Raw genomic sequence first — 12,136 nt, forward strand, 5'->3', positions numbered from 1 at the left:
CACCCCTCGCCCTCCCGCACCCAAATTCCCTTCCTGAGCCTGCACCCCTCGCCCTCCCGCACCCAAACTCCCTTCCAGAGCCTGCACCCCTCGCCTCCCCGCACCCAAATTCCCTTCCAGAGCCTGCACCCCTCGCCCTCCCGCACCCAAACTCCCTTCCAGAGCCTGCACCCCTCGCCTCCCTGCACCCAAATTCCCTTCCAGAGCCTGCACCCCTAGCCCTCCCGCACCCAAACTCCCTTCCAGAGCCTGCACCCCTCGCCCTCCCGCACCCAAACACCCTTCCAGAGCCTGCACCCCTCGCCCTCCCGCACCCAAACTCCCTTCCAGAGCCTGCACCCCTCGCCTCCCTGCACCCAAATTCCCTTCCAGAGCCTGCACCCCTCGCCCTCCCGCACCCAAACTCCCTTCCAGAGCCTGCACCCCTAGCCCTCCCGCACCCAAACTCCCTCCCAGAGCCTGCACCCCTCACCTCCCCCGCACCCAAACTCCCTTCCAGAGCCTGCACCCCTCACCTCCCCCGCACCCAAACTCCCTCCCAGAGCCTTAGGCAGGTATGGGGGGGCGGGACTTGGACTCATTCTGGGCACCACCAAAAATTATACAAACCTGCCCCCCTGGCCTGTCCCCACCCTGCAGCTACCTCAAGGGCCATCTTCACTGGGCTGGAGGAGACTCCCCTCCCATCCCCAAGTGATTATCTCCAGGCCTGGCAGGGGGAGACATGACCCACCTTCAGTCACTGCAGCAGCACTATGGGGAGGCCAGGCCGCTGCCAGCATTGCCTTAAGCAGGCAGGAGTAGCAGCACTACTGCACCCCTGCCCTGCACTGAAACAGCTGGGACATCAGCAAGGAGAAGTGGCTGGGGCCGCCAGAGCTGGGAGCAGTCGCTTGTCCCTCTCACACCCTGCTCTGCACAGTGGCCTCTAGTGGTAGGAGAGCAGCATTGGAGTTGCAGCAGCTTCAGGACTGCAACCCCCTGGGACTTGTTTGTAAAGGCTAATCCAGTCCAGGCCTAAAGCTCATCCAAATTGGCACAGGGGTTAGGAACTTGCTACAGAGCCTATCACTGGTTTGAAAATGGCCCAGTTTAACAATAACTGACCTCATACCATTTAATAAGAGCACGTGGAGAGCATATTACTCGGCTCTACCACAGCATGTTTCATTTCTATATCTCAAAGCACTCTCCATTTAAGATAAAGCCATCCCTGAGCTGACCAGACTCTGGTTCTGTTATCAGAAGCCAAGTAATCCCAAAGCTAAGTGCCAGGGCAGGCTTCCAGCAAATCTCTCTTGCAAAAGAATCTACCATTAAATGCACTCAGTCCCCTCTTTGGAAGTCCCTGCTTCCACTGGCACCCATCAGCATGTCTCCAACCCTGGAACATTTTCAGAGGCGAGTCTGTCTCAGACTGTGACAGCATCGTCCAGAGTCCTGAACAAGAGAATGTGGGAAGCCAGGGAAATAAAGTCAAACAAAATAAAGGAAAGAAGGAGAAGGTTAAGTCAAAAGTCACAGATGAGTAGAAGGAAAAAGGCCAAATCTAAACCCAGAGAGACTAGTCGAAAGGGCAAGGGCAAGCCTAAAGCCAAAGGGAAGAAAAGGAGAAAGGACAGTCTGAATCCAAAGAAGAAAAAAGGCCAAGGCCTAGAAGTCAAAGGGTAAAATCCTGACCCCACTGAAGTCAATGGCTAAACCCCCATTGACTTCAATGGGGTCAGGATTTCAACCAAAGAAAAGAAGTTCAGGGTGTTAACAGAGATCCAGATGACTAGGAGGCAGAATAAACACCTCAGCAAGGTTCAAGCAGTCTGCCCTGTTACCCATTAAAGTGAAAAAAGTTAGGCCTCCTTAGCCTTTCAATATCGATAAGTGTTTCTGAAGTTCAGAGTTGAGATGCTCTGGAAGGCACTTTCAGAGTGACGTCTAGAGGTTCCATTACACTTGGAAGTAGTGCTGACTCTATCACTTCTTGGTTATTACTGACACAGCACTTAGCTCTGGTGTAACTATGCAGGACCTTTCTGTGCTCCCAGTTCCTATCAACACTGCAGCACTTAGAATGATCGTGTGGTTTATGGCACAGGCGTTGAACTCAGGAGCACTGGATTCTGTTCCTAACTCTGTCACCAACACCCTGGATGAGTCACTTAATCTCTGTGCCTCTTCAAATGGGGATAAAAATACTCCCTTACTCTGTTCAGACTGAATGCTCTTCAGGGCAGGGACTGTCTCTTATTACATGTCTGTACAGCACCTGGCACAATAAGAAGCTGATTTAATCTTAACGTGAGCCATAGAGATTTGTAGAAGCAGTGACATTAGTGACATGCAGACTCAGTGGCTTGGTACAGAATGGATAGCACGTAGTGCAGGTGATATGACTTTGAAAATAGAAATGAAGTAAAACAAAATAATCCAAACCAGAATAAAAGGTTTTCTGACCAGCAGAACTACCTCTGCACTAGATGTGTTCACAAACACGAACTGAAGAATTGGCTGGCATTTGTTCATATTCAGGGGAGGAAAGCTCATTTTTCAAAGACGTGTCACGCAGTTAAAAGGCCAGAATGCCTGTACGCTTGGAGAACAGCAACACAGTGATCCATAGCTCTTTGGAGGTAGAGTCACTTCAGCACAAACTGCTTCAGGTTGGCAAATACACCTAAATATTAATAAGGGCAGAGTTGGCTGTAGGCTCATAAAGTGATGTTATTCCAATGGAACAGCGTAATATTGTAATTAATGAAATGGTGCTGCTATTTAAGGCAAAGCATATTTCATATTCTGCACATAATGTACCAGTGCAAGGGTAAGTAACTATTACATATTGATTTAAACATCCATATCTCTCACTTTCCGAGGAACAAATATAGATATACCCACCAGTACTGCCAACCCCACATATTCAAAATTCATGAGTCAGGCCTTCAAAACATCATACGATTGGCTTTAAACAATTAATTTAAAAAAATAATAAATTGCAGGGTCTTTTCATTTGTCTTTATTTTTTCAGTTGGGCCACATCTGCTTTTCTCCACAACCATGAGGGCTAGAAACTGACTTTTTTTACAGAATGAAAGCTGTAATCACCTAACTCTCATGTAATCACCTAACTCCAGGAGCTGGGGCTTTAAGAAAAACACCAAAATATCATGAGACCTGCTATAAAATGATCGGAGTTAGCAACACTGACACCCTGCTATAAGATTAAAAACCTCTGTAGGGTGAAAGTTATTAAAAAGATGCTTACTGTAAATGGAACAGAATCACATAGAGGGAACAGGAAGCCTGATAGGAAAATTCTCAAATGCCCTCCAAGACCTATATTAACTGGATGGAGAGTACCACATTAGGATAGACAAATCTGAAACTTCAGCAATCCATCCAGGAAGGAAACTTTCCATTTGCCCTAAGACGTAAAGCAGAAAATTAACCTGATAATATGGAAACGCTGTGAGTTATTTGAAAGTTAGATCAACCTATAGGGTGGGACAATTCCAACCTTACAATTGAAAAAGCCAAATAAAATATGGATGTGTGTTGAGTTATTTGATTTAAATCAAACCATAAAATGTGAATATTAGCTGATGAAAGCTGCGGATGGACAGCAAACCTCTCAGGAGAAAAGACAGTCTCAGTATGAGATGCAGGACATGCATTTTTTTTCAGTAAAGTTAGATGAGTCAAGCTATAAGCTAGTGACTTATTTGGAAGTTGTACATTTTAATGAGTACCATTCTGTTTTCATTCCACCTCAGAAGCATTTGAAAAAGCAATTGCACAGATTTTTGAAGGGTTGACAAAGTGCTGAATTATACTGGATGAAATTTTAATATGAGCTGGAGAACATAAAGAACATAATTAAATACTGAGCAATTTTTGCAAATACCAAGACAAAGAGCCCTAACACCAAACTTTAAAAAGTAAACTACTGGTCCAACAGAAGCTATGTAGGACCTAAACTGAGCAAAGGTAGCTTAACTGCTGATTAGGATAAAACAAAATAACAGTTCCAATACACACTCCACAGAGAACTAAGGCACACATTTTTGTCAGTGAGGGCAAGTAATCATCGGAACATACTCCCAAGGTGGATTCTCCATGTCTTGATGTCCTCAGATCAAAGCTGAATGCCTTTCTTGAAGATATGTTTTAGTCAAATGCAAATTATTGGGCTAAATACAGGGGTAATTGGGTGAAATTCTATGGCCTGTGATCAAACTAGATGATCTAACGGTCCCTTGTGGTCTTACAATCTATGAATCTATGGGCACATCCACACTTCAATAACAAACAGCGGCACTGAGTCTTAGCGTCAAGATCAGTTGACTTGGACTCATGGGGTTTGGGCTGCGGGGCTAAAAATTGCAGTGCAGACGTTCGGGGCTTAGGCTGGACCCCAGGTTCTGATACTCGACTTCTTAACAGGGCTTCAGAGCCTGGGCTCCAGCCCAAGCCCAAATGCCTACAATGCAATTTTTAGCTCATCAGTCCAAACCCTGCAAGCCCAAGTCAGCTGACATTGGCCAGCTGCAGCTGTGCTGCAGATCTTTTATTGCAGTGCAGTTGTACCCTATGAATGAACAGTGATTTAAGGGGATGATAAACTAGCAAAATGAATTTAAAATGTAGAGATGATCAATGCACTTTTAAGGGAACTGCTGAAAAAACTATATGGCTTGGCATTTGGGAAAATAGACAAAAACTTGATTCCTCGAGGAACAGAAAAGGTCATGAGAAAATCTGTGTCAGTGAGTGCAGAAGCATGACAGGAACCATTGTAGAATCATTACAGACACCAGCATTGCTAAGGCTGACAAGTCCAGGCACCTGTGAAGGGAAGTCAGAACATAGTCAAGAGGAACTTTAGCAGTCATGCCTGGAGAAAATCTCCCAGTTACTAACAGGACTGGAATACACTATAATGAATTAATGACAGGACTTTGGAAAATGTTACATCTATTGACCATGCTGATAGCTTACTTCCGTGTTGTTTTAGGGGGATGTAAAGATAGATCTCACATGGAGCTGACTGTGCTAATGGGAAGCCTCTCAGCATGCCCATTATGTACTAAAAAGTTCTAGAAGTATAATGAAAGTGCTGTGCCTTCTTTTCAGTCAGGCTGACTCCTGAATGCTCATTACACAAGCCCATAACAGTGGGAACAATGCTCTCAGCCCCTGGTGGTTAAGAGAAAAGTGGAAGTGCTTTGCAGGCTTTGTCTACACTAGCACTTTTGTCTGTAAAATATTTTTGCCATGAAAAATAATGGAAGCAAACTTCTAGCATATCTTCCCCCCCCCCCCCGCGGGGCCTTAAGAGCATACTTGTCAAGGGAGCATAAACCCCTCCCCTTCTTCTCTCATGGCATCTTGTTGCTACCAGCATTGGCTAAAAATCAAATAATTTTGTGACCACCTATTCAAATTATGACTAAATTTAGAAGAGAATAACATCGTCTCTGTCAGGGGGTGTTATATAAATAAGTAAAATACTAATGAATAGTAAATATAACTTTTGGCAAGGTTAAATTCTGTGCCTCTCAGGAGTCAGACTGGGATTTGACCCAGTTGTTTTGCGGCTTGGTCTGGAAAATCATACCAGGGTATTCTTTTCATTATACTTATTATTTCCCCTGTGGCAGCACCTCCAGGCCCCTAGCCCCATTGTGTTGGCTATATACAAATAAGCCAGAAACAGCCCCTGACCTGAAGAGTTTGCAGTCTCAGCATGGGGGGGGGGGTGGTACTAGAGAGACAAGGTGGGTGAGGGAATATCTTTTATTGGCCCAACTTCTGCCGGTGAGCGAGGCAGGCAGAGCTCTGCAGCAGGCCCGCAGCAGAAGCACCAGCGAAGGATGCTCTGATGACTCGGATCCAGGGGCGGCTCTAGGAATTTGGCCGCCCCAAGCACGGCGGCACACCGCGGGGGGCGCGCTGGCGGTCGCCGGTCCCGCGGCTCCGGGGGACCTCTTGCAGACGTGCCTGCGGGAGGTCCACCGGAGCCGCGGGACCAGCGGACCCTCCGCAGTCATGACTGCGGGAGGTCCGCTTGAGCCACCTGCCGCCCTGCCGGCAAAATGCCGCCCCAAGCGCGCGCTTGGCACGCTGGGGTCTGGAGCCGGCCCTGCTCGGATCAGGGCCCACACGCTGCAGCCAGGCGCAGAGGTTTCCAGGGAGCCCCGGTCGGGGCAGGCAGGGGGAGGAGGCGGGCGGGGTCACCTGCGTGCAGCAGGCTGCTCCCCCCACAAAGCTGGCAGCTGGGGGGGGGAAGAACCCAGGATGGCATCGGGGGGGGGCGGGGTTTCCTGCCCTTGGGCCTCCCCTCACGCTGCTGGGGGGCGGGGGGCAGGAGCTGCCCCGCGCTCGCTGCCTCCACAAAACCCGCTACGAGAGACCCCCCAGACCGCCCTATGCGCATGTGCGGGACGGGGAGTCCCGGTGACTTTCCCGCGCGTAGGTGCCGGAAGTGTGGCAGGGCTGCCGGCGGAAGCGGCGTGACGGGGGACCGGAAGTGTGTCAGGGCTGCCGGCGGAAGCGACGTGGCGGGGGACCGGAAGTGTGGCAGGGCTGAAGGAGGAGGCGGAAGCCGGCTCCACGTGGGCCGAGCGGGGAGAATGTCGGCTTCCCTGCTGAGGAAGGGGCTGGAGCTGCTGGAGACGGCGGCGGGTGAGCAAGCGGGCGAGGCCGGGGCTGGGGCCGGAGGAGGCGAGGCGAGGCCAGGCCTGAGGGGGGCTAAGAGCCTTCACCGGCGCGGTCACATTAACTTTCTCCCCCCCGCCCCCAGGACACCAGCCCGGGCTCAGCAGCCCCCAGCAGCGGCCGCGCAAAGCCCTGAAGAGGAAGAAGGCGGCTCGGGGTCCTGGCAGGGACAAGGCCACGGTCAAGGGCAAGGTCACCAAGTCGGCGATAGGTGACTGAGACCCTCCCCGCCGCCACTACCCCATGTTGCTTTGCTGGTGGGAGGGGGCTGCGCACAGAAACCTGGGACTCACTCCGGGAGAACCAGCTGGTCTGAAAACACCCCGCCCCCGGGGCCCTGCGGAGAAGCGGGTGGGGCGCTAGCATCCTATTCCGTCTTGAGTAGGAGAACAGCTCTCTCGCCAGCTTTGTGGGGGGAGCAGCCGGTTGCATGCAGGTAACCCTACCTCCTAGCCCGGCCTGCTCGTGACCAGGGCTCCCTAGGAACCTCTTTGTGCCTGGCTGCACCACGTGGGCCCTGATCGCAATCATATCACCATTACCTTGCACTTCTCATGGATATCCTGTTCTCATGACTCCTAAAACAAAGTTTTGATGCACCCGGACACACACTCTAGCAATAGTGTCATACCCCGGCCTGGTTGGGATACCCCCACCTGGCTCTCTGTACTCTTCATCTAGTTGTTATACAATACACGCTTACAGAGATGTTTTGTTGCTCTCTGCCCTGTCCCAGAGGAGTATCGGAAGCACCAGGCTGTGGATCACTTGAAGAAGAACTTGCAGTACATGAAGAAGAGCCAATTCACTGCAGACAAAACCGTCACGCAGCAGGCAAGGGAGTCTTGTTTTTGTTCCCTAGAATACTACTAAAGGGGAAGTGGCTTCCATGGGTCCTTCACCTTGGAGACTGGTTAACACCTCTGGCACAGGTCAATGCTGAAAATGAGTTTGGGTGGTAGCTAATGTTGACCTTAGAATTTTTAGGTATGTTTACAAAATAACTTCCTGTACCACCACCACCCCCAGATCCCAAAATGATCTATAATGATCACACAACTATGCCCAGGGCCAGCTTTAGGATTTTTGGGACAATCCACCAAGATGATTTTGTAGGGCCTATTTCCCAAAACTAATTGTACAGAAAAATGTGTATTTTGGGGTATCCAATAGAATCTTCTATTATATAAATGGAGTCAAGAATTCTGGGTTATTTTCATTTTTCTCCCCTTAATGATAGAATTCAGGGTAGCTGACAATGTTAATATCATCATATAACCTTACTCTCTTCATTAAAACTTCTCTTCCCTCTCTCTGACCCATTTCTTCCCCACAGTCCTTGCCCCCTTATTCAGACCTGGTTTTCTTTGTGCATCTACAGCCCTCCATAGCTGTCTTTAATAGACCCAATGAGTATATGTCATGTTGACCATTTTAAAAAAAGTTAATTCTAGGTGCTACATGTGGGGCCCCTTGTGAGATTTTGTTTTGTTTTCCTATCACTTAAAATGTTTCTTTCTCATGTTGATTTTTAAAGACCCATACAACTAGGGAATCTACTGAAACCGACTACAGTCTGTCAGGTGTAAAAAGTAAACGGGGGAAAAAAGGAAATGTTTTGCTCTGTTTCCTTTATAGCTGCTGTTCCCATGAAAGGTTTGAAACGAGTACAAATGTATTAAGTTGATTATGTTTATTTAATAATTCAGCATATATAGTGTCCTATGTACTAGTCACACAATTCCTCTAAGGGAGGGAGGTGGTATCCTCACGTTCCAGTGGGAGAAACTAAGGCTTTACCAACACTGTGTATGGCATTGGTGTTGCAGCCAGGTTGAGAACACAGAATTAACTTTATCTGTCCTGTGTGTAGCCCACTAGACTATGCTTCTCCCTCTCCCTGTTGAGTTGTCCTACACGCTACAATGGCTGTTCAGCAGGGAAACTGTTCTGCTGCAGGCAGTTCATCAGTAACTCAGAAGCAGTTCACAACACCTTGGGTAGTACTTCCCACCCACCTGGGAAATATATTTTGTTGTTTGTCTTCAAATAGTTGGACTCATGCCAAAACCAAAAGGCAGAGAACTAAGCAGCCGAAAGGGATGCTGTAAATCACCAATTCTTCTTAACAAAATGTGTGATGAGCTTTCAGCCCTAGCAGCTGGTTTTGGCTTCAAAGCCCTCAGTCTCAGCTCTATTGCTGCTTCTTTGACATTAGTCCCAAAAACCCAAGTGGAATCTGCTGCTGCCCCAAACACAAGCTTTTGTTAACCCTAGTAAACATCTGTCTTAATTCTCTGCATTGCCAGGACTGGAATAGCAGGGGGTTACTGCAGTTTGGGATGAGAATTACTTGCACAGTAGTTTATACTGTCTGGGACTGGATTAGCAAAGGCTGTAATAATCTTTCTTTCTTATTTTTTAAAGGTTCTTGACCAGAATAGGGGCAGGAAATCTAGAGACCGTCCCCCAGAAAAGCCAAAGAAGAAATCTGAAGGCACTGTCTTCACGGAGGAAGACTTCCGGAAGTTTGAGAGAGAATACTTTGGGCGAGCTGGAGCAGTGTGATGAGAAGTCTTGCAACTCCAAGCTTTCCAAAACTGAGTGTTCAGAGCATGGGACTGACCCTGTCCTCCTGTTTGGGATGGGAGACCAGGGGAGTGCGATTATGCCTCTTGCCAGCATATGTTTAGATGTCACGTCCACTGCAAGACTTAATGTCTGTACAGAATTTGTTAGTTGCTAGGATGGGATGGGATGCTGTAGACTCAAAAGCATCCAGGGAGATCATGTTGTTAGGGTGCATCATATTTCCTCTACTGCCCACTTCCAGCCAGCACCTCACTCATGTTCTCTTGGAGTAGAGCAGACTCTTCGTTCAAGCCAGATGCAAACTCTGCTCCTCTGAGGCAGGATCCTTTTATCCATCTGATCTGGAAAAGACAGCTTAAAATGGCAGGTCTCAGTAGGGGAAGCACAGGAGATGACTTAGAGCTGAATTGTGGAGCAGCTGGAACAAATTATCAGCAAAAGGAAGGATGCTCTAGAAAGGAGATGTGAGTACTATTCAAACCTCTGTTTAGGTTATGATCTCCATCAGGCAAGGATCTTCACTTTTTTTTCTCCTTGGGTAATGCCGTGTATGCTTATGGTGCTTGATCAGTAGTCACTATGGCAAAGAGTGTACTTGCTTACCTCTGTGGTGGAATGATTATTCCAGTAGGGTGGGATTGGCAGAGGTGACACAGATCATTCAAGCAATTCAGGCACAATTCTTTTTAGGCTGACTTAGGGCTATGTGAAAGGTCTCTGTTCCCTATGTTACTGTATGGGTATTTTCTACTTTCCTTCTTCAGACTGCTGAGTGGAAGTGAAATAACCCTTCTGTACTGAACTCCTCCCAGCCTTCCCTCCCACAGATCTCCTTATACAGCTGGTAGTTTACACTCAAGCCCATTAAATCAGGGTACTAAACACATGGGGGTGGTGTTGCTGCATAGTACAGCTGGCCCTAGTATTAACCCACACCTGCTCCTCTGTCCCAAACCTGCTAGGTGTGGCTATCTGTCACTTCCCCTGAGAATATCCATCCCTCCCTGCCTTGCAAACACCACCGGCTGGTGAAGATGAAGGCAGCATACTGTTGAGACCTTTTGGCTAGTGATTGTGATGCTGGATCAAGGGGAGGCAATTCTCTCTTACCCAAAAAACAACGCTAAATGCTTTGGATGTTGCAACATATAGTTTGGCCAGCAGGTGGGGAAGTTGATTTTGCAGAGACATTCATCCATTTTGCTACGCCTATACAGGTACAATGTATTTCTGGAAGGTTGGTGACTACGTTATTGCCATCTGTTATCCATCCAAAAAGCAGGACCCTTGTTCTCCACTTGAAAACAAAGGGGTAAAAAGAATGAGTGCCCAAATAGCCCAAATATCAATTACATGAATCATTGCCTCCTTGTAAAATAGCCTGGCTGAGCTGAAATGTCGAGCAGTCCTGTACACACTCTTCCCTTTAGTCTCATTGCAATTCCCAAATTTGTTTCTGTTGCTCCTCTGTCCTCATTGGTGTGTTTTGTCACCCACTTGCCTGCAATACACAGTGACACAATAGACAGAGTCAGGGAGGGTTTCTCAGAAATGCCAGTTTTGGGAAGTCAAGATATTACTGAAACAGGCAGCTGTAGTGACAAAATAGTTAATCCTGGGCACTAGTAGTGCTCCTTATTGTACATGTGGCTTGGAACTTGTTGTGTAAGAGGATGGAGAGGGGATTTCTCAATTACTCATTTCTCTCTTCTGCAGACAGACTAGAGCAGTGCAAAGACCAGTTCCCTTTTGTGCATGTTCTTGGTGCAAAAACAAAAAAATGTATATGGCAATGAGCAGCTTTTCTGGTTTTTTTAACTGTACTTTGAATTTGTTTCAAGAAGTTGGCTAGAGTAAGTTTAAAGAGCCATTTTTAATTTGCCATCTTGTTTAAAATAAACTTGTCATACCTACTGTGATAGTAGTGGAGCTGCTCTGTAACTTACGAATATGTATGTTGACATGGTTATTGGGGTGTTTACTGTATGAAAATTAGTTTAATAGAAGCAGGAAATAAAAGAACAACTTGAAATAAGCCACCCCTCCATAGGGCTGAGCCATCCGATGGGACACAACTACTATAGGCTGGAGGGAATGGCACTGTCTCAGGTTAGGAAGGAAGGGTTGGGTCAAGGGGGCTTAAAAATTAGGCCTGGGCAGTCCTCTCCCCCTCAGCAAGCAAACACTGAAGGGTTGTCAAGGGATCATGCCCAAATGTTTATCTTTGAGGACTTTAGATTTCCTCCTTTCCAGCCAACTTGCAAAACTAGTTTTATCCAGAGGGGCCCAAGTCTGAGAATGAAGTACAAGAAGTTTGGCCATTTAAAAAGGGGCTTCCTCACAAGAGAGGAGGTGGTCGGGTGGGGGCACCAGACTGACCCAGCTACCCATGGCGGAGGCTGAAGCAGTTAGGTTTTCTTAGGCTGCTATTGGGAGATGGAAAGTGATAGGCATAGAGACTGTTAGCTGTTTTTTGAAATCCTCTGAATTATTTGTTCCTACTGTTAAAATTTAAAGTATTGTTTTTAAGGAGGTTATTTGGTCACTGTGTATGCTGCTGGTCACAGACTCCAGAAGGAAAGAACCATAAGAGCTGAATCCAGTTGGACCTGCTGGGTAAGAACAGGTGATCCACTCCTAGACCCAGCCTGTGTGAGAACTGTGGAATTGCTCCCCAGGCGAGGTGAAGTCACGAGGCCTGACAGCTGAGGGAGTGTACTCAGACCAGGAAGAGAACAGAGGTGCAGCTAGCCCTGTAACCATGAGACATGCTAAGAACAATTTAAACATGTATTTACACATTCCAACTAACTGCTGTTTCTGCCTGTATTAA

General features: G+C 47.6%; 1 protein-coding gene and 1 long non-coding RNA gene across 2 annotated transcripts in view; one reads left to right on the forward strand and one right to left on the reverse strand.

Annotated features, from left to right (window-relative positions):
- Nucleotides 1-850, reverse strand: part of LOC123347982 — a 57,739-nt gene extending 56,889 nt beyond the window's left edge. Inside the window, exon 1 of the long non-coding RNA XR_006573135.1 lies at nucleotides 734-850. This is a non-coding gene — a long non-coding RNA (uncharacterized LOC123347982). The remainder of the gene's footprint in view (nucleotides 1-733) is intronic.
- Nucleotides 851-6,392: 5,542 nt separating this feature from the next.
- On the forward strand, nucleotides 6,393-10,637 carry RPS19BP1 (ribosomal protein S19 binding protein 1). The gene is made up of 4 exons (XM_045001301.1): nucleotides 6,393-6,678; nucleotides 6,797-6,922; nucleotides 7,448-7,545; nucleotides 9,139-10,637. The coding sequence occupies exons 1-4, from the start codon at nucleotides 6,423-6,425 to the stop codon at nucleotides 9,277-9,279; spliced, it is 621 nt and encodes a 206-aa protein (XP_044857236.1). The 5' UTR covers nucleotides 6,393-6,422; the 3' UTR covers nucleotides 9,280-10,637.
- The last annotated feature ends 1,499 nt before the right edge of the window (nucleotides 10,638-12,136 follow it).

This window comes from Mauremys mutica, chromosome 1 (genome assembly GCF_020497125.1).
Source record: "Mauremys mutica isolate MM-2020 ecotype Southern chromosome 1, ASM2049712v1, whole genome shotgun sequence".
In the NCBI taxonomy this organism is placed as follows: Eukaryota; Metazoa; Chordata; order Testudines; family Geoemydidae; genus Mauremys; species Mauremys mutica.